General features: G+C 35.8%; 1 protein-coding gene across 2 annotated transcripts in view; it reads left to right on the top strand.

The window, feature by feature from the left end:
* The window catches only part of NNT (nicotinamide nucleotide transhydrogenase), a 132,564-nt gene that overhangs the window by 105,255 nt on the left and 3,932 nt on the right, over positions 1 to 23,377 (top strand). For both annotated transcript variants that reach the window (XM_020996674.2, XM_020996667.1), the window contains exons 20-21: positions 21,841 to 21,959; positions 22,842 to 22,957. In XM_020996674.2, coding sequence (XP_020852333.1) covers positions 21,841 to 21,959; positions 22,842 to 22,957 — 235 coding nt within the window. The remainder of the gene's footprint in view (positions 1 to 21,840; positions 21,960 to 22,841; positions 22,958 to 23,377) is intronic.

The following is a 23,377-nucleotide window of genomic DNA, read 5'->3' as shown; positions in this document are numbered from 1 at the left end:
GTGTTGGCAATGTTGAATTGAGAGAACGGTGGGGAAACAAGTCTTGCCTTTCAGTAGAAAAGGGGAGCAGAGTAAAGCCTTCATTTGCAGACACAGTGTTTTTGCTGTTGGTTTGTACTGTATTTCTTTATTGTAATGGATCTATGGCAGAGAGGGGCAGGGGAGGAGAAAATTGGAAGTGACAACAATGTGAAAGTTACTGTAGGTGAAAGACTTGGTACTTACCCTATGTGTTATTATTCCTATCTGGCAGATGAAGAAACTGAGGTTGAAAACTGAAAGGATTTACTCTTTCTCATATATATCTGGTTTCAGGGAGGGAATTAGAACCCAAGCCTCTCCTAACTCCCCAGTACATTACATGTTGCACTCAAAACAACAACAACAACAACAACAAAAACCAAACCAAAAAACCCCAAAACACCAATCCTTAAATTTTTGCAAATAAAGCAGGAAAGGAGGTAGGGAGTCAGAGCAAAGATCAAACTGAATGGGAGTCAGTAATGTGCTGTTGTGGCTTAAAAAGTTAATTACATCTATAAATATGTGTGTGTACATGTACTTTAAACATACATATAATACATTATATATTACATGTATTAGGTAATATAGATACATAATATTTTCTTCATATACTCCAAGCAAAACAGCATATCACAACAAATTGAATTCAGAAGCAGATATGAGAATCCACTTGTCTTCTATTAAACCATACCTGAAGGAGTTTTAAAAATATCTGTAGAGCAATACCCCTCTTTAATTTTTTTGTTTTGGAAAATATAAAATTTTAAATCATATATTATTTATGTTAACCTAATGGGTTTACTATTTTAATTGATTTATAAATCAATATTTAAAAAATTATCAGTTTTCATTTCTGTATGGTAAATATCGATAGATATAAGTCACATAAACAAAAACTCTTTGGCGCCCTCAATAATTTTTAAGTGTGTAAAGGGGACCTGAAAGCAAACAGTATGAAAATCACTGCTTTAGAATTTCAGGGCTGTATATAATGTCATTGGTGTGGGTACTTTTTCCACTGACAATCTGCAACCTCTCTATACCTTTGTATGTGGTCTTTAAGAGTTATTGTAACTAAAAAAAATTATCAACTGCAGCCTGCCTGTTTATAAACATTTTTGAATTTAGCTTGGCAGGTCCCTAAATAAAAAACATATAGTCCATCCCCACATCTACACTTTAATCCTTTCCAACTTGGAAGGGCCTTCCAGAACTTGCTTTAACACTAACACAGCTTGGATGGACTCAGGGTTACTTTTTTTTTTCTTTTTAAAAATTTTTTTTATTAATTTATTTTGATTTATCAACAGTCACTTCCGTATGTTTTTGAGTTGAAAATTTTTCTCATCCTTCCTCCCCCCACCCTCCCCAAGATGGTGCACAATCTGATATATAGGCCTTACATTTACATTCCTATTAAACATATTTTCACATTAGTGAAGTTGTAAGTAAAAATTAAAACCAATAGGAGGAGCCATCAGAAAGATGAAACAAAATCAACAGAAGGTAAAAATAAGTGGTCGTGATTGAATTTCCATAGTTATTTCTTTGGATGTGGATAGCATTTTCCATCACGAGGCCTATGGAGATGTCTTAGATCCTTGTAATGCTGAGAATGTAAGTTTATCAATATTAGTCATCTCACAACGTGGCTGTTATTGTGTACAAAGTTCTCTTGGTTCTGTTCACTTCACTCAGCATCAGACCGTACAAGTCTTTCCAGGTTTTTCTAAAGTTCATCATTTCTTACAATAGTATTCCATTACATTCATATACCACAACTTGTTCAGCCATTCCCCAATTGATGGGCATCCTCTCAATTTCCAATTCTTTGCCACCACAAAAAGAGCTGCTATGAACATTTTTGTACATGTGGGTCCTTTTCCCATTTGTTTGATCTCTTTGGGATATAGCCCTAGAAGTGCTATTGCTGGATCAAAGGTTACGCACATTTTTATAGCCCTTTGGGCATAGTTCCAAATTGCTCTCCAAAACGGTTGGATCATTTCACAACTCCACCAACAATGTATTAGTGTTCCAATTTTCCCACATCTTCTCCAACATTTATCATTTTCCTGTTTTGTCATGTTGGCCAATCTGATAGGTGTGATGTGGTACCTCAGAGTTGTTTTGATTTGCATTTCTCTAATCAATAATGATGCAGAGCATTTTTTCATATGACCATAGATGGCTTTAATTTCTTTATCTGAGAACTGTCTGTTCATATCCTTCGACCATTTATCGATTGGGGAATGGCTTGTGTTCTTATAAATTTGTCTCAATTCTCTATATATTTTAGAAATGAGGCCTTTATCAGAGAGACTGGTTGTAAAAATTCTTTCCCAATTTTCTACCTTCCTTCTATCTTAGTTGCACTGGCTTTGTTTGTGCAAAACCTTTTCAATTTAATGTAATCAAAATCATCCATTTTGCTTTTCATAATGTTCTCTATCTCCTGTTTGGTCATGAATTCTTCTGTTCTCCATAGATCTGATAGGTAAACTATTCTTTGTTCTCCCAGTTTACTTATGGTGTCAGCCTTTATATCTGTCACGAACCCATTTTGACTTTATTTTGGTATATGGTGTGAGATTTGGGTCTATGCCTAGTTTCTGCCATACTCTTTTCCAGTTTTCCCAGCAGTTTTTTCAAAGAGTAGGTTCTTATCCCAGAAGCTGGGGTCTTTGGGTTTATCAAATAATAGATTACTATAGTCATTGACTAACTGTCTTGCATTATTTAAACTATTCCACTGATCCACCTCCCTATTTCTTAGCCAGTACCAAGCAGTTTTGATGATTGCTGCTTTATAATACAATTTAAGATCTGGAATTGCTAGGCCACCTTCCCCTGCATTTCTTTTCATTAGTTCCTTTGATATTCTGGACCTTTTGTTTTTCCAAATGAATCTTGTTATTATTTTTTCTAACTCTATAAAATAATTTTTTGGTAGTTTGATTGGTATGGCACTGAATAAGTAAATTAGCTTAGGTAGGATTGTCATTTTTATTATATTAGCTTGGCCTACCCATGAGCAACTGATGTTTTTCCAATTATTTAGATCTGATTTTATTTGTGTGAAAAGTGTTTTGTAATTGTGTTCATAGAGTTCCTGGGTTTGTTTCAGGAGGTAGACTCCTAAATATTTTATAATGTCTACAGTAAGTTTAAATGGGATTTCTCTTTCTATCTCTTGCTGTTGGGCTTTGTTGGTAATATATAGAAATGCTGATGATTTATGTGGGTTTATTTTATAGCCTGCAACTTTGCTAAAGTTGTTTATTATTTCAAGTAGTTTTTTACTTGATTCTCTAGGATTCTCTAAGTATATCATCATGTCATCTGCAAAGAGTGATAGCTTTGTTTCTTCTTTGCCTATTCTAATGCCTTCAATTTTTCTTCTCTTATTGCTAAAGCTAAGGTTTCCAGTACAATATTGAATAACAGTGGTGATAATGGACATCCTTGTTTCACCCCGATCTTATTGGAAATGCTTCTAGCCTGTCCCCATTACATATAATGCTTGCTGAAGGTTTTAGATAGATGCTATTTATTATTTTAAGGAAGACTCCATTTATACCTATGCTTTCTAGTGTTTTTAATAGGAATGGGTGTTGTATTTTATCAAAAGCTTTTTCTGCATCTATTGAGATGATCATGTGGTTTCTGTTGGTTTTGTGTTGATATGCTCAATGATGCTGATAGTTTTCCTAATATTGAACCAACCCTGCATTCCTGGTATAAATCCTACCTGGTCATAGTGTATTATTCTTGTGATAAGTTGCTAATCTATTTGCTAGTATTTTGTTTAAAATTTTTGCATCTATATTCATTAGAGAAATTGGTCTATAATTTTCTTTCTCTATTTTGACTCTTCCTGGTTTAGGTATCAACACCATATTTGTATCATAAAAAGAATTTGGTAAGACTCCTTCTTCACCTATTTTCCCAAATAGTCTATATAGTATTATTAATTGTTCTTTAAATGTTTGATAGAATTCGCATGTAAATCCATCTGGCCCTGGAGATTTTTTCCTAGGGAGTTCATCAATGGCTTGTTCAATTTCTTTTTCTGAGATGGGGTTATTTAAGTATTTTACTTCCTCTTCGGTTAATCTGGGCAATTTATATTTTTGTAAATATGTATCCATTTCACTAAGATTGTCAAATTTGTTGGCATATAGTTGGGCAAAATAATTCCTAATTATTGTTTTAATTTCCTCTTCCTTGGTGGTAGCTTCCCTTTTCATTCTTGATACTAGTAATTTGGTTTTCTTCTTTCTTTTTTTAAATTAAATTAACCAAAGGTTTATCTATTTTATTGGTTTTTTCATAAAACCAGCTCTTAGTTTTATTTATTAGTTCAATAGTTTTCTTAATTTCAATTTTTTAATTTTTCCTTTGGTTTTCAATATTTCTAATTTGGTGTTTAGTTGAGGATTTTTAATTTGTTCTTTTTCTAGTTTTTTTAGTTGTATGCCCAATTCATTAATCTCCTCTTTTTCTATTTTATTTATGTAAGCATTTAGAGATATAAAACTTCCCCTAAGAACTGCTTTCACTGCATCCCATAGTTTTGGTATGTTGTCTCATTATTGTCATTCTCTTGAATGAAATTATTGATTGTTTCTATGATTTGTTGTTTGACCCAATCATTTTTTAGGATTAGATTATTTAGTTTCCAATTATTTTTTAGTCTATCTTTCCATGGCCTTTATTACATTAATTTTTATTGCATTCATGATCTAAAAGGGATATTTAATTTTCTGCCTTTCTGCATTGGATTGTGAGGTTTTTATGCCCTAGTACATGGTCAATTTTTGTGTATGTGCCATGTACTGCGAGAAAAAAGTATATTCCTTTCTATCCCCATTCAGTTTTCTCCAGAGGTCTATCATACCTAACTTTTCTAATGTTCTATTCACCTCCTTAACTTCTTTCTTGTTTATTTTGTGGTTAGACTTATCTAGTGCGAGAGGGGAGGTTCAGGTCCCCCACTAGTATAGTTTTGCTGTCTATTTCTTCCTGTAACTCCCTGAACTTCTCCTGTAAGAATTTGGATGCTATACCATTTGGTGCATATATGTTTAGTAATGATATTACTTCATTGTCTATGGTGCCTTTTAGCAGGATGTAGTTTCCTTCCTTATCTCTTTTGATTAGGTCTGTTTTTGCTTTTGCTTTGTCTGAGATCAGGATTGCTACCCCTGCTTTTTTTACTTCAGCTGAGCATAATATATTCTGCTCCAGCCTTTTACCTTTACCCTGTATGTGTCACTCTTTTTCAAATGTGTTTCCTGTAAACAACATATTGTAGGATTATGGTTTTTAATCCATTCTGCAATCCATTTCTTTTATGGGAGAGTTCATCCCATTCACATTCACAGTTATGATTACTATCTGTGTCTTTTTCTCCATCCTTTTCCCCCCATTTATGCTTTTCTTTCTCCTTTTTCCTTTCCCCCTTCACTAGTGTTTTGCTTTTGACCACTGCCTCCTTCAGTCCCTCCCCCTTTTATTATCCCTTTCCCTTTTCTTCCCCTTTAGTCTTACTGCTTCTTCCCTCCCTTCTTTCCCCTCCCTTTTCTTTCCCCTTTTCCCTCCTACTGCCTATAGGGCAAGTTAGATTTCTATACCTAACTGATTATATTATGCCCTTCTTGAGCCAAATCTGATGAGAGTAAGGTTCAAACAATGCTCCCCCCCCTTCTTTCCCTCTGCTGTAATAGGATTTTGTGTCTTTTCCTGTAATGTAATTTACCCTTGTCTGCCTCCTCCTTTCTCAGTACATTTTCTAAGATCAGATTGATCCACTTATTTGGATCCATTTAACCCACTTGATTAGATTTTTTTTTATCATTACATCAAAGTCAACTAATATCCACCCTCTTTATGTATACTCCTTTAACAAGGTGTAATAACAATACAGTTCTCAAGGGTTGCAAGTGTCATATTCCCTTGTAGGGGTTTAAACAGCCCCCCTTATTAACAACATATTGTATCTTCTGTCCCATTTACCTTTTTAAGTCCTTCTTGAGTCCTGTACTTGAAGATCAAATTTTTTGTTGAGCTCTGGTCTTTTTATCAGGAAAGTTTGGAAGTCTCCTATTTCATTGAATATCCATCCTCCCTTGAAAAATGATGCTCATTTTTGCTGGGTAATTGATCCTTGGCTGCATTCCAAGCTCCTTTGCCTTATGGAATATCATGTTCCATGCCCTGCGGTCTTTTAATGTAGAAGCTGCAAGGTCCTGTGTAATCCTGACTGTGGTTCCATGATATTTAAATTGTTTCTTTCTGGCTGCTTGCAGCACCTTCTCTTTCATCTGGTAATTTTGGAATTTTGCTATTATATTCCTTGGTGTTGTCAATTTGGGATCTCTTTCAGGTGGTGAGAGGTGGGTTCTTTCTGTGGTTATTTTCCCTTCTGGTTCTAGGACTTCTGGGCAGTTTTCCTTTATGATTTCCTGAAAGATACTGTCCAGGCTCTTTTTTTCATCATGATTTTCAGGTAGTCCAATAATTTTTAAATTGTCTCTCCTGAATCGATTTTCCAGGTCGGTTGTTTTACTGATGAGGTATTTTACATTTTCATCTATTTTTTCATTTTTTTGTTTCTGTTTGACTGATTCTTGCTCTCTCATAGAGACATTAGTTTCCATTTGTCCAATTCTAGTTTTTAACAGATTGTTTTCTTCTGTTAGTTTTTGTACTTCCTTCTTCAATTGGCCAATTGTGTTTTTTAGGGACTTGTTTTCTTCAGTGTACTCTTCTGTTAGTTTTTATATTTCCTTCTTCAAATGGCCAGTTGTGTTTTCTTCAGTGTATTTTTTTTTTCCAATTGGCCAATTATATTTTTGAAGGACTCTTCTACCTCTCTCATTTGACTATTAAAATCCTTCTTGAGCTCTTCTAAGAAGGCTTTTTGGGCTTCAGACCAGTTCATATTCCCTTTTGTTGTTGCAGATGTGGGTTTGTTGACAATGTTGTCCTCTTCAGAATTTCTGTCTTGATCTTCACTCTTCTCATAATATGAATCTATGGTACGTTTCTTTTTACTCATGGTGTTTCTTTATTCCCTGGCCTTTAAAGAGATTGAGCTCTCCTGCTGGGGAACAGAGGGTACTGACCCAAGCTTCTTGTGTTGGGAGCCTAGGTCTTGGTCACTGGCTTTGTGTGCTGGGGCCTCTTATGTTGGCAATTGGAGGCTGTAGGTTTCTGGCAGCTTACCTCATCTTGGGCTGGAATCAGCAAGGCTGGAACTTTCAGGCAATTCTAGGTTGCCTGCTTTTCCTTTCCTTTAGCTTTCTTCAGTTCCTTTTAGATGGGTGCTGCAGGGTGTTTATCTGCCTGGGGCGCCCTGCAGTGTTGTCTTCCTCGTTTCTGCTAATGCAGTGGAGATTCCTTTGAGGTAGAGTGCTGAGGCACCTGGTGGTTTTCTGAGCTGGTTTCCACCAGTTCCCCTGACCCCCTCCCCCTCCCCACCCTCACTGAGGCACTTGGAGGTCCAGGTGTTGGTGTTTGCGTATTCTACCACCTGGGCTTCAGGATTTCTTCACAATTGGAGGCTGCAGGGCTCCAACAGCTCACCTGGTGTTGGGCTGGAACCAGCAAGGCCAGGCTTTAGGAAGCCTTTAGGTTGTTTTCTTCACCTCCTTTCAGATGAATGCCACAGGGTACCTATCCACCTGGGGCCCTTGTAGTTCTGCCTTCCTTATTTTTGCTGAGGCAGTAGGAGACCCTTTGGTGGGCTGCTGCACTGCTGCTTCCCGTCTTTCTTTTCCCGTTCAGCTGTTCCAGGGGTTTTTTCTGGGGTGATATTTTCTGAGTTTTCAGAGGTTGATCTGCTTTTTTCACTCTGCCATCTTGGCTCCTGGAATCAGGGTTACTTTCAAGCTGTAGTGAAAATACAGTATCAAATATGGCACCTGGATTGCTGGGTTCAAATCTTACGTCTGATACTTTCTCCTTTGTGACCTTGGGCAACTCTCTAGTTCTCAGTTTCTTCACCTGTGCCAAGAGATCATTGGACCAGATGAGTGAAGTTTCTTTCAGATGTTGGTCTGAAAATTGATGATATTATTTCTTTGGAGAGAAATTTTCTCAGAATGTTTTATTTTTCTGCTCAGTGGTGACATAGTTAAGAGTGTATGTAGTGGGATTTACATAAAACTATTAAGCATTGTGGAAATTCATTCTCTTAGGTGAGCTTAAAAATAGCTGTACTTGTATTACATATTGTTTTTATTATTGTATGAGAAGTCTGGGCAGCTGGGTGGCATAGTGCATTGAGTGCCAGGCTTGGAGTTAGGAAGACTCGTCTTCCTGAGTTCATATCTGGTCTCATACACTTACTAGTTGTGTGATCTGAGCAACTCACTTAACCTTGTTTGCCTCAGGTTCTTTATATGTTAAATGAACTGGAGAAGGAAATGGCAAACCACTCTACTGTCTTTGCCAAGAAAACCCCTGTAGGGTCATGAAGAAGTCAGACACGACTGAATAATGACTGAACAATAACAGACTTTAAATTTTGTATTTTATGCATTTTGTTTTGTTATTAGGAGTGATTGAAATCCTGGGTTAGCAAAGCCTGCAGTGCAAACTAAGTGTTTGATAAGAAAACAGTCCTATTTCTAGAAGGCTGTTTTTCTAGAGGAGTGGTGGGGGGTGACAGAGACACAAGAACTTTCTGACCTTCATTTCATTTGATGAGATTCTAAGGTCCTTGAGGGCAGGGGCTATGGATTACACTAGTTTAGATCTGTGTTTTATACGAAGTAGGCATTTAATTGGATGAGTTGCCTTGGCCAAGAATTAATCATTAAGTGATGAGCTGCTTTACTGGTCCTCAGCAAGCAGACATTATCTTTCCCTAAGACTGTGCTCAAAGCCTTAGAACTTACCAGAGCTTTGAGAATTCAAGGTTCCCTCCACACCATGATGAGTCATTGGGACAGGGCTTTTAGCAGGAGCTGTTTGATAGACCCCGGTACATGATTTACAGAAGGGCATGGATCAAACAAATGGAATGAGAAGGTACAGATAGGTTGCATTGAAGGGTGACAAAGCAAGTACTCACATCATTGAGACTGATATTGGGAGAAATATATCAAAGTATAGAAGGAAGAAAATGAATGAATTTTGATTGATTAATTTGTTGATTGGCTCCTGTGTGTAACTTGGTAAATAGAATTCCAAGTATTTTTATACCTTTCTGTGGTTAATCTCTATTTTTTTCCTGATGGATTTTATTGGTAATACACAGAAATGCTGTTGATTTACTTTATAGCCTGTCACTTTGCTAAAGTTATTGGTTTTTTTCTTTTTTAAACATTTTTTCTTTTTAGATTTTGAGTTCCAAATTCATTCTCTCTCTCTCTCTCTCTCTCTCTCTCTCTCTCTCTCTCTCTCTCTCTCTCTCTCTCTCTCTCTCTCTCTCTCTCCCACCTCTCCCCTGCCCACTGAGAAGGCAAGCAAAATGTTATCAACTATACGTGTGAAATCATGAAAAACATTTCTATTATATGTATTGCAAAAAAGGCAAAAAAATAAAGCAAGAAAATTATACTTGAATTTGCATTCAGAGTTCATTAGTTCTCCTGCTGAAGGTAGATAGCATTTTTTCATCATGAGTCCTGTCTTGGATCATTTTATTTATCAGAGTATCCAAATCTTTTTCAGGTGAGAATCATTAAAGCATTGCTGTTACTGTGCTTAATGATCTCCCAGTTTCATTTTGCATCAGTTCATATAGTACTTGCCATATTTTTTTTCTGAAACCACCCTTTTAATTTCTTAGAGCATACTACTGCTACTTCACAGTTATATGCCACAACTTGTTCGGCCATTCCCCAACTGATGAGCATCCCCTTGATTTCTAATTCTTTGCCACCACAAAAAGAGCTGCTACAGATATTTTTGTACATATAGCTCTTTTTCCTTTTCCTTTGATTTCTTTGGAGTATAGAACTAGTTATAGTATTGCTGGGTGAAAGAGTATACACAGTTTTATAGCTTTTGGGTCATAGTTCAAATTGTTTTCCAGAACGATCGAACCAGTTCACAACTGTACCAACAATTTCTTAGTGTACTATTTTCCCTCATCCTCTTCAGCATTTGACATTTCTAATAGGTGTGAGATGGTACCTCAGAGCAGTTTTAATTTGCATCTCTCTAATCAATAGTAATTTTGAGCATTTTTTCATATGAGTACAGATAGCTTTGATTTTTTTCTACAAACTTCTTGTTCATATCCTTTGACTATTTATCAATTGGGGAATGATTCATTCTTATAAATTTGATACAGTTCTCTTCGTGTTTGAGAAGACCTTTATCAGAGAAACTTGATGCAAGCATTTTTTAATATTACTTCATTGTCCGTGATTCCTTTCAGCAAAATGTAGTTTCCTTGATTATCTCTGTTTTTTTAATTTATTCATTTTATTTCTAATTTGTGAAATAAAACAGGGATTTCTATAACAGTATAATAAAAGAGATGATTGCATATGAAACCATAAATCTATTATGTACAACTTTCTATTCCTTTTAAATATATAATAAAGTTATGTTAATTTTCTGTCCCCCCATGGCTCCCATTAGACACAAATGTATGTATGTATATGTGTATCACATATATAATATGTATGTATGTATGTAAAATCATTCTATATATACTTCTATTTATCAGTTCTTTGTCTGGATTCAGATAACATTTTCCTTCATATGTCCTTTATAGTTAATTTGGGTATTTATAATAGCCAAAATGATTTATTCACTCAAAAGTCATTCCTAAAACAATATTGCTGTTACTGTATATAATGTTCTCTTGGTTCTGCTTATTACTGTCTTCATTATTGTGTCTTTTCATGTTTTTCTAAGATCATTGAGTTCATCTTTTTTTTTGGGGGGGGTGAGAGCTCATCATTTCTTATAGCATAGTGATGTTCCATCACAATCATAATCCACAACTTGTTCAGCCATTCCCCAATTGATGGGCATTCCTGCAATTTTCTAGTAGTGGTATTGCTGCGTCAAAGGGTATAGGTAGTTTAATAACTCTTCGGGCATGATTCCAGATTGCTCTCCAAAATAGTTGGATCAGTTCACAATTCTACCAACAATGAATCAGAATTCCAATTTTTCCATGTCCCCTCCAACATTTGTCGCTTTTCCCTTCAATCATTTTAGCTAATCTGGTAGGTGTAAAATCATATCACAAAGTTGTTTTAATTTGCATTTCTCTAATCAATAATGATTTAGAGTATTTTTTCATATGACAATAAAATGTTTTGATTTCTTCATTGGAAAACTGCCTGTTCATAACCTTTTAACATTTATCCATCGGAGAATGACTCGTATTCTTAGAGCTTTGACAGAGTTCTTTATGTATTTGAAATATGAGACCTTTACCTGAGAAACTGTCTATAAAATTTTCCTCTTATTCCCTACCCTCTAATTTCTGCTTTCCTTCTGATCTTGGCTATATTTGTACAATTTTTTTTAACCTAATGTAATTGAAATTATCTGTTTTACACCTAACTTTGCTCTCTGTCTCTTGTTTATTCATACATTGTTTGCCTGTCCATAAGTCTGATAAGTAATATGTTCCATGTTCTTCTAATTTTCTTCTAATATTTCTCTTTATGTCTAGGTCATGTATCCATTTTGACCTTATCTTGATAAATGGTACAAGATATTGGTCTACGCCCAGTTTCTGCCATACTGCTTTCCAGTTTACCCAATAATTTTTTTTTTTTACCAAACAATGAATTCTTATCCCAAAATATTGTCTTTACATCTATCAAATACAAGGTCATTATATTTATTTGCTGCTGTAAATCCTTAACTACTTTTGAGTTCTATTTCTCCCCATAATTCAGTTAACTTCCTTAAGTACTTAGGTGCTGTGTTAGTTGGAACTTATAGATTAAGCAATGATATTTTTTTTTGTCTGTGGTGCCTTTAAGCATAATGTAGTTTCCACTTGTATTTCTTTTAACCATATTTCTTTTTACTGTTGCTTTGTCTGAGATCATGATTACTATAGCTTTTGAAATTTTTGTCTAAAGAATCATAAGTTCTGCTCTAGCCTTTCATTTTAGCTCTATGAATTTTGTTTCAAGTGTGTTCCTTTTAAACAATACGTTGTTGGAATCTACTTTTTTAGTCCATTCTATTATTCTCTTTTGTCTTTATGTGTGATTTCATCCTATTGATGTTTATGGTTAATATCGTTCATGCATATTTCCCTCCATTATATCCTCATACTTTTCCCTCCTTTTGCCCCTTGCCCTCACTCTTTACAAAGAAGACGGTGGGAAAAGAGGATGAATGTAACCAACATTAGTGGACTATAATAGAAGTAAATTGCTTCTGTTATATTGTCCCACCTCTCTTCTTTTTGCCTAGACTCTAATCATTGATGGTTATTCTTTCTTTCTGACCTTTCAATCACACTTAATGATCGACCCTCTGAAGGCGAAATATGTTTGATTTATGTCTATTCTGTCCTTGATTGCATCTACCTTCTTAAATCTTTTTTCTCCCCTATCCCTGTCTTTATCTACTTTCCAGTTGAGTTTAGTGTATTTCTACAGTGTGTGTGTGTGTGTGTGTGTGTGTGTGTGTGTATGTATGTGTGCATATACACACACATACATATACACACACATATATACACACACATACATATACATATATATATGCATATATATGTATATATACATATGTATATGTATATATGTAGCATGAGTTCAGTGTTCCTTTGTTTGATTCAGATAATAGCGAGGGTCATGAGATGTCTGCTCCCTTTACTCCTTACTTCATGCTTGTAATCTCTTCTTTTTTTCTTTAATTTAATTTATTTTATTATATTTTAAATTTTAAACCATCTCCCTCCCTTCTTCCCTACCCTGCACTAGAGAAGGTCACCATCTCTCTCTGTCTCTGTCTCTCTTTCTCTTTCTCTCTCTGTCTCACACACACACACACACACACACACACACACACACACACACACACGCATATGTAAAAATGTATACATATGTGTATATAAACATACACACATCTATCTGAATATCTATCTAAAAACTCCATAGTCTGTATAACTATTACTTCTTTCTCTGGAAGTAGATAGCATCTTCTTTCATAGGTCCTTTCTAGTTGATTTGAATATTTATAATACTCAATAGCTTAGTCATTCTCAGTTATTCTTCAAACAATATTGCTATTAGTATATATAATATTTTCTTGGTTCTGTTCATTTCACTATTCATTATTTCATGCAAGTCTTTCCATGGTTTTTTCTAAAATCAACCTGCTCGTCATTTCTTACAGCACAGTAATATTCCATCATAACCATATACAACAACTTGTTTAATCATTCCCCAATTGGTGGGCATCCCTTTCATTTCCAATTCTTTGCCACCACAATGAGAGCTGTTAGAAATATTTTAGAATTACAACCAAGAATCACCTACCCAGCAAAACTGAGTATAATGCTTCAGGGGAAGAAATGGATATTCAGTGAAATAGAGGACTTTCAAGCATTCTTGATGAAAAGACCAGAGCTGAATAGGAAATTTGACTTTCAGATAACAAGACTCAAGAGAAACATGAAGAGGTAAACAGGAAAGAGAAATCATAGGAGACTTATTTAAGGTTGAACTGTTTACATTCTGCATGGAAAGATGATGTTTGTAACTCATGAGTCCTTTGTCAGTATTAGAGTAGTTGGAGGGAAAAATATTATATGTATGTCTGTGTCTATATCTATTTCCATATATATAGATATAGATAAATAGAGGGTACAGGGTGACTTGAAGATGAAGGGGTGATATCTGGAGAATAAAATTAAAGGATAAAAGAGGAGAAAGGGAGAGGTAGAATGGGGTGAATTATCTCTCATAAAACAGACAAGAAAAGACTTTTACAGTAGAGGGGAAACAGGGGAAGGTGAGAGGGAATGAGTGAATCTTATACACACTCAATTGGGTATAGAAATCTATCTTACCCTACAGGAAAATAGGAGGAGAAGGGGACAAGAGAGCAGGAGGATGATAGAGGGGAGGGCAGATTGGGGGAGGGGTGATCAGAAGCAAACACTTCTAAGGAGGGACAGGGGCAAAAGAAAGAATAGAATAAATGGGGAGCAGGACAGGATTAAGGGAAACATACTTAGTTTTGCACAACATGACTACTATGGAAGTGTTTGGCATGACTACTCATGTATAACCTGTATTGAGTTGCTTGCATTCTCAATGAGGGTGGGTGGGGAGGGAGGAAGGGAGAAAATCTGGAATCCAAAGTTCTGAAAACAAAAGTTAAAAAAATTGTTTTCACATGCAACTGGGAAATAAAGATATACAGGGGGAAAAAAAGAAATATTTTAGAACATATAGGTTTATAATCTCTTCCTGCGTACTCCAGTTATGAGCAATAGTGAGTTCTACCTCTTTCATTTCATCCGTAGTGTGTTCCTTTTTACCTCCTTTTTCTTTCTTCTTTTACGATAATCAAACCAGAACAAATTTACCCCTGAAGCCTTTTCTTTGTCTTATTTAACTCCCTCTATCCTTGAAGACATTAGATTTCCTGAAGGGACACGTCACTTCATCACCACTCTCCTCCTGGAAGCACTTCATTATCATTTCTGCCATTCTAATTGTTCAAATATATGTTTACACTTCATGCTTTCTCTTGACTCTTTTGTTTCCTTTTCAAAGTTCTCATTTAGTTCTGGTCTTATTAGGAATGTTTTAAAGATCTCTATTCCATTGAAGTTGCCATCCTCCCTTGCAGGAGTATAAGAAATCTTGAAGAGTAAATTTTCTTGGTTATAAGTGTTTCTCTTTTGCCCTTTATTTTGTTATTTAGTAATATTGAATTGCAAAATTTTATCTTCTTTATAGTATTTGCTTCAAAGTCTTCTACAGTCCTCTGTTTTCCAGGTACTTGAACCTTACATTTCTTTGTTCTTGAGTAATTTTTCTTTGTTCTGGAAGCTCTGGATTTTGACTATAACATTCATAGGAGCATTCATTTTGGGGTTTCTTTCAGGAGATGTCTGGTGGATGCTTTCTCTTTTCATGTGGTACTCCAGTTTTAATAGATGTGAATAGTTTCAATTTATGATTTCTTGAGATATGGTTATCCAAGTTTCTGTTTGGTCATGCTTTTTAGGAATTAAGATGATGCTCAAATTGTGTCACCTTGACTTTTTTTCCAGTTCAGTTGCTTTTGATAGGAGATAGCTTACATTTTCTTTGTTTTTCTTTTTTTGGATCTTTTGATTTTGCTCTGATGTTTCTTTTTGTCTCATGGAGTCATTGAGTTTTGAGTGGTCCATTTTGATTTGGGGGGAAGTTCATTACTTGGTAATACTGTTTTTTACCTTTTATTGTGACATGTTACTTTTTTTTATCCCAAAGTTCTCATTATAATTTTACTTTTTAATCTTTTGCTTTACTCATTCCAGGTAATTATATATTCTTTATGGCCAAACCATTTTTTTCCTTTAAGGTTCTACTCGTAGTTGCTGTAGAGTTACTTTCAGCTTCTGAGTTTACTGCTTGGATATCTCTTGACTTATATTTCTTTGTAGTGTTTGGTGTTATCTTCTGTTTTCTCATATACCTAGCTTTGGTTCCTGGTTTGAGACTTTGTGCCAAGGCTAGGCTTTACCCCTCTCACACTCCTGGATAGAGTAGTCAGGGCTTGTTTGTTTCTGACCTTAAACTCCTGTTACTGGTTTCACCTCCCTAGTATTTCAGAGTGCTAAATTCTCTGGAGTGCCTTTTTTCATGATATTATGGACATCCATTTCCTCTGGAGCTTTCATATCAGAGTTCTTCTGGCTCTTGACCCCATGTGTCAATTTCTGATCCCTCCCTGCCATCCTTGGATATTTCTCCTTCTAAGCAGTACAGGCTCCACTCTCTCTCCTGGGAAGAAAGTATTGCAGGTTTAACATGATCCTTTAGTGTCTCTAGTCAAAATGCTAACAGACTTTTGACTTGGCTACCTGTTCTTATGATGGCTTCCCTGGCTAAGTGATCCAGCAGGATTCTGTCTCTTTGTGCAGTTCTGGGTTTGATGAGGAAGTTTACTGTTTTCCCTTGGATTTCTTGATCATTTTTTAATTTGATGCTCTTTTAAGAGTTTTTCTATAGTACATGTGGGATAGCTAGGATTCCATATGACATTTCATGCCATTGTCTTAACCAGAATCAAGGTCATACTATGATTGATCTGTAACACTTCCTACGTGATGGAAGCTGCTTTTATTGAACTTTTAAAAGAAGTTATTTCATAAGTGCAGTTTTTCTGAAAGGAGCACTAGGATTGCACTTGGAGCTGAACCCCAGGTTCACATTCTATATAGATATTCTTAAGCACTGGATAGGTAGGTAGTTTTCTAAGCTGATTTAGGATCCTCAGGTTGGGGAAATAAGGGGCTTTATGATCTTTTATAGCTCTTCACATTGCTGGTTCTGGTTCTCCCATTGACCCTTCTTGACTTCAGGCAAGTTACTAATTGAAGATAGTCCAGGATTTGTAATCTAGTGGTGTGGTTTTTTGTTTACTTTACTTTCAGTGGCCAAAAAGAAAGTTTTGGAACAATGGAAAAAAATATTAACCTCTCTTTGTTTCAGTTTCCTTATCTCTAATTGGCATTGTAAAATTATATTGAACTATCTCATAGAATTTTTATGGGGAGTAGAAAGAAGATTGTAAAATGAGGTGCTACAGATGTGTGAAAGACCATGTGAACAGATTTATCTCTAGTTGCAGTGCTCATTTGAAAATATCCATCTTTTGTTGTTAGCATTAGATAGCATATTGTATATTTTTCTATAAAGATTATCTCTAACCAACCATGGTATTCAAAATGCTTTAGGGGGCATCTAGGTGGCATAGTAGATAGAACACTGGCCAAGGAGTCAGGAGGACCTGAGTTTATATCTGGCCTTAGATTCTTACTAGCTGTGTGATCCTGGGCAAGTCATTTAATGCAGGTTGCCTCACAAAAAAACCCCCCAAAACAAAACACTTTCAAAGATTTAGTTTTAGGACTGTGTAATTGTTTTACATTTAAACAGGTGGGCATTAAAAATTTTTTTTTGGCCAGACAGTTGGGGTTAAGTGACTTGCCCTGGTTTGCACAGCTAGTAAATGTCAAGTCTGAGGCTAGATTTGAACTCAGGTCCTCCTGACTCCAGTGCTGGTGCTCTATCCATTGCACTACCTAGCTGCCCCTTTTCTTTAGGTATTGATATGTTACTCCTATTTGACTCATAGGATAGATAGTTTCACTTCTGATCTATACTTGATTTGAATACTCAAAACTATATGGTAATAATTATAGATTATATTGTCGTCATCATAGTAGCTGTGTCCTTAGAATTGCCTTAGGAGAGGGCTCAGTGATCTCTGTAGCCCAAAGTGTCAAAGTATGGCTTTAAGTATGACTAAGAAGTGGTTATGGATTGGCTATAAGGATTAGACAAAGAAAAAAAACAAAGAATAACAAAAAAAGTGAAAGGAAAGAAAAATGAGATGTGTAATGGTTATATTAATAGCTGTTACAGGTGTGTATCTCATATGCTTGGAGGATGCTGTGATAAAAAGTTGTAAGTACAAGACAGAATATAAAATGCAATTCCAAACAGCTACCAGGTAAGTTTTTCTAGTATTGAATGGCCTATGAAAATGAAGGATTGAGCCTCCGTAACCCTTGGTTTTCATTAGGATATTTAATTATTCTTTACATAATTTGTGATCCATTTCTTTCTTCTCCCACATATATTCCCTTAGTTTCCCCAAATTTTGCCTTTCAAAGTGAATCAGTATATTATGTGGAAACAAGTTTACCTATTTTTAATTATAAAATTACTTTGGGAATCTCTAACACTTTAGGAATAAATGAGAGATAATATTTTTATTGTACTGATTTTTCCTTCTTTTCCTCCCCCATCAGACTATGAACTCCTTGAGAGCAGAACTGTCTTTTGCTTTTCTTTGTATCCCCAATACTTAGCACATGCCTGACATACAATAGGTGTATAATAAATGCTTATTGACTAACTGACGAGAAAAGGGAAGAATGAAGTGCATGACCACAAAGGTACAAAGAACATAACATCAGCATTTTTCAAAATATAAATCTTTATGTAGATGGAATTTGTTAATAAAGATTAGAAAATTATGTATCTTTTAAAAAAAATCTGAGGCAGGTGTTACTCCATTAAAAAATTCAGATTTTGTTCATATGGCTATAAATACTACTTTATTCTTTCATGTGATCAAATGATACGTCTAAAACACTTTGCAAACCTTAAAGTGCTATGTAAATGTTAACTGTTATTATTGTATATACTTCCTAGAATTATACGTAGAAATTTTGGGTTGTTTTTGAGGTGTTCCTTAAAGGAAACAAGGTGTAGGTAATAGCTACCCTCTGTGCCCCCCAACACACATTGTTGTATGATATCTCATCAGGATCCAGAGGATTTTGCATCCTTAAGCTTCCTGACATGTGGACTTATCATTTCCATATTTTAAACTTTATCATGCAGTTTTAAAAAAGATTTATATAAAACGGGGGATATCACTATCTTGTACATCTTGCCAAAAGTCTTATCTGAAACTATTTTGAGGAATGCTTTTGTTACCACAGCAAAAGAAGGTGAAAGGAAGGCCCACAAAACGGGATTTCCAGACCCTTCTCCCTCTTTCGTTGAGTTGTCCTTCACTTGGCAGGGCAGAATGAGCTTTGGCTCAGTGGGAAGAAGCTTAAGCAGTGGTACAGGATATGTGTTGTAGCTGTGTGATGCAGCACCGCCTTTTGCTGCTATCACTGCTGCCACTGTAGAAAATAAGGTTCTTGAGGGCAGGGGCAGTGTTTTTTGTTTTGCTTTTGTATCCCAATGCCTAAGACGTTAATGCCAGCAATAGCCATTTAGTAAATGCTTGTTGGATTTGACTGCTGTGTGAAAATGGCTATATTCCAGATCAAGGATGGGGAGGATAGATTGGGAAAATATTGTAGGGGATTGTGAAGGCCTGGCATAAGGTATATTGTGCCCCAGGGAAAGTGTGAACATTGTGTCCTGAATGTTATGGTCTGCTGGAAGCTTCGAGCCTTCTCAGTGATATATGTTAATTTAGTGGTCAGTGTCCTGGGTTTTGAGTCAGGAGAGACTCCAGTTCATATCCTGCCTATGATAGTTATTGCTGATGTGACCATGGATGGGTCACTTTACCTTTCTTAGTCTTAGTCTCCTCGTATGTCAGAGGAGAGTGATATTACCTATAGTACTTTCCTCATAAGTTTGTTGTGAGGAACAAGTAAGATAATCTGTCTGAAGAGCTTTGCAGACTTCAGAGCTCATTATTAATGCACAATTTTCTAGTGTTAAAATGTACATCAAAAAGCGACAGTAAAAACTCCATGCAAAAGAGCGAAGATGGATAGTAGAAGGGACTAGGAGCTCAATTTTGGATTAATCTAAGGAAAAAACTTTCCGAGCATTAGTTGTCTAACAGTGAAATAAGGGCTGTTGTGGAAGGAAAGCTGTGAGTTTTTTGTCGCCGGGAAGATGACGTGGAAGTTGATGAGAATTTAAGAAACTTGTTTTATACTGCCTATCAGTTAAGTTAAGCATTCTTTAAATGACTCCTGTGTTTGCTTGGTAGAGATATACTTTTAGATGAGACAGAGTCTATTAGCTTATAGCTCTTACAGTCTAGGAAGGAGATCGAGCAGGTCCATAAAACTCTAATACAGAATAATACTGGAGAAGTATGTTAGAGAGGTGCTCTGTTTTAGGTGAGGTCCAAGATGGAATGACTAATGCTAAATACTCTCATGCAAGTGCCTTGCAGATAGATGATAGGTATTTAATAAATGTTTGGTGAATTGAATGATTGCTGGATTTAACCTGGATGTGTGATAGAAGGCTTCCTGGAAGAGGCAGCGTTTGAGTTATGTTCCAAAGGACAGGGAATTCCACCATTGAAGATGAGGAAGAAAAAAAGAAAACATTTTAGCCACAGGTGAAAGTACAGGCAAAGGCAGAGCTAGAAGAAGAAGATTTTAGGGGGTATTGTGGTACAGTGGAAAGAGAACTGACTGTGGAGTCAGAGGATGTGAGTTCAAATCTGGCCTTTGTTGCTGCCTGTGCACCTTAGGAAAAATAAAACACATTGTCTCCTTGGGCTTTAGCTTTTTTATCTCAAAAATAAGGGGATTGAACGAGATAGCCGCTGAGGTTTCTTCTATCTTCGTAACTGATCCTGTAAACCTGTGTTTAGGAGACAGTAAGTAAGTATCCAGTATGCAAAGGGGACTGATTTGAAATATGAGTGGAAAGGGAGGGTGGCCCCAGATTGTGGAAGATCCTGAAACCAGGCTAAAGGATTGTAACTTTACTCTTGAACTAGTACAGAACCATGTTTATGCAACTGGGTTTGTTTGTTAAGGAAGATAAGACTTAGTATGCCTTTTCTGAAAGGGTCCCAGGCCTTAATAGAGCTGGTTTTGATCAGTATCATGTTTCTAGATTTTAATTTCTGTTTGGTCTATTCTAGTGTTCAAGGAGTCTATTATTTGGGTAAGATTTACAATTTCTTCTTCTAGGCTATTCTTTCAGATTTTTTTTTTCCTTTTTCTCCCTTGCTGCATTTCTTCTAGGTATTCATGTAGTTACTCCTTATAGAAAATCCATTATTTCCCTTTGAATCTCTGCTTAGACTTTTTACGGAGTTATTGTCTCTTTCTTTTGGGGGATCTCAAGAGCTACAATAATTTTTTATACTGGTTGGTGTCTTTGTTGGTTTATTCATCTCTCTAGCTTTAGTTCCTATAATGTGGCTTTTTGCCAGGGTTCCATCCCTGTGTAGTTTTGGGTATGATGGTCACTCCTGGTTGGTCTCAATCTGGATCTCCTGGGTTCTACTGCTAACTTCCACCTCCTAAAATTAAGCTCTCCTGAATCTTTGAGGTTCACAGCAATGGATCTTTCAGGCTGTCTTTGGCATCTCAGGGTAGAGTGGTCAGGCTCTTGTAGTTCACCCGTATTGTCCCAATGCCCCTCCATCCCTTTTATGTCTGCAGGTTCACAGTTGAATGTCAAGTTAACATTTCTTTATTTGTAAGTTGATTCTTCATGGGAACTTTCTTGCCCTTGAGCATGCTTCTAGTCAATCTTATGCTACCATCAGCTGATTTTTGCCTAGGGAAGAAAACTAATTTTAATATTAGTCAAAGTCAGACAACTAGGAAGAAAAACCAAAAACCTATTAGTGCAAGCCACAGACAAATAAAGTTTTTGTGCTATTCGCTATTAAGAATTTTCTGTGCTACTACTGCCTTTCATTAGTATTAAAAGAATAGAAAAAAGCTTTAGACTTGAGTGGTTCTTAGTATTAAATCAAATAATGTCTGTGAAAAGGCTTTGGAAAGTTTTTAAAGTGCTTTACTTGTATATGGCAGCATTATTATTTATTTTTATTATCGAAGATTCATTGTGCTTATAACATATGCTTCAAAGGCAGCTCTCAAAGCTACACGTGTATTTTTCTGAGGGAAGTTATAGTTTGTATATACTTACATATTGAATGTCCAAACTTGAATGTTTGTGAACTGCCCATATATCTGGACTAATTGTATTTCTGCCTGTACAGATCAGATAGTAAACATGCAGAAATATAGAAGCCAAGAACAATGTGTGCAGATTTGGAGGTGATTTTGGGGTCCCTTTGCAAATTTTGGCCCATAGAGTAAGGCCAGCTGTTCATTTATTTCATGACTAGGTTTGGAATCCATCCAGTTGCAGGCCGAATGCCTGGTCAGCTGAATGTACTTTTAGCTGAAGCGGGGGTCCCGTATGATATTGTATTAGAAATGGATGAGATCAATCATGATTTCCCAGGTAAGAAGTGGTGGAGAAATATCTTCAAAAACTTTGTTTTGATGAAAGCATACCAAATTGAGACAAAAACAAGACTATAATAATGATGGAATGTTTATTACTCAGAAAAAGACAACATTGCATAAAATTCAACTAATTTTTGTATGCTGATATTCTTGGAGGAAGACAATAAAAGGTTAGTCAGTAAATCCACCTAATACTTGCCAATCTATGAAATTTCCTTGTCTTCTCTTTATGCCAATCTATGCTTTGTAGGATGAGTTTATCAGTAGAATAGGATTTTATTAGGCTCAGTGCTAGTCTATAACTACTGCTGATTAATTTCTGAAGTGGTTACTATTTTTCTGTTATGTGTAGCTTTGCTGAAATTAAACTAGTTTGCTCTTCTGAGAACTTAGTATCTAAAGCATCCTGAATATGGAAGAAGGAAGAGGAGGAGGACAGCATGCATCTGTCCTTTAGTGGCACTCTAGAATTGTTTTTATATTTTAGTACTTAAAGATATTTTATTTAGCTACTCTAGTTATTCATTTATTTAAATTTCAGTGTCCACAGAGTTTCACTTTTGCCAAAAATGACATTGAAAATGAAGAAAATGGTCAGAATCATTCACTTAAGTGACACTGTGGATACAGTTACAATACATGATTAATTATTCTATCATTGACCCTAATTTGTCTCTCCTAAAATTCAAAATGTGATGATAACCCCGTCAAAAATAATGCAACTGAAATATTTTGGAAAGGTAAATTAAAGATTTTGTCATTATTTAGGTTAAGCATGTTATTAAAAGATAGATACTGTAGCTTGTCAAAGGACGAGTTAAAATGATGCACTTTTGTTTTTAGTCTTAATTTTCTTTCTTTTTTTTTAATCGCATAGATACTGATTTAGTCCTTGTAATTGGTGCAAATGACACTGTTAATTCAGCAGCTCAAGAAGATCCCAACTCTATTATTGCTGGGATGCCAGTTTTAGAAGTCTGGAAATCAAAACAGGTAAAGTTTCAAATACCTATTTTAAAGTAAGTTTTTACCTACATTTTAAGCATCAAATTGCCTCCTATCTCGTGCTGCAAAATAGCCGTGCTTACATCTCTTAGCTTAGTTGGTTAGAGCAGAGGTGTTAAACACAATCTCTGGTAGGCTGCGTATGACCCACAATACTGCCAAGTGTAGCCTGAACCATATTTAAAGTATAATTGAGGAATATGTATTAAAATACATGGAAATGCAATAAAACATAGCTAGAATTGCATTTTAAAACTAAGCCAGTATGTACCCCTCAGGGATCCTTATGACGGCTTAGTGGCCTCTGTTTCTATTTGAATTTGATACCACTGGGTTAGAGCATGGTGTTATTATGAGGTTGGGGTTTGGGTTTTTAATTTCTTTATGGATTTCATTCTGTTCCATGGT

The sequence above is a fragment of the Phascolarctos cinereus genome, unplaced genomic scaffold, assembly GCF_003287225.1.
Source record: "Phascolarctos cinereus isolate Bilbo 61053 unplaced genomic scaffold, phaCin_HiC Scaffold_4;HRSCAF=312, whole genome shotgun sequence".
In the NCBI taxonomy this organism is placed as follows: Eukaryota; Metazoa; Chordata; class Mammalia; order Diprotodontia; family Phascolarctidae; genus Phascolarctos; species Phascolarctos cinereus.
This window is presented reverse-complemented; position numbering and strand designations above follow the sequence as displayed.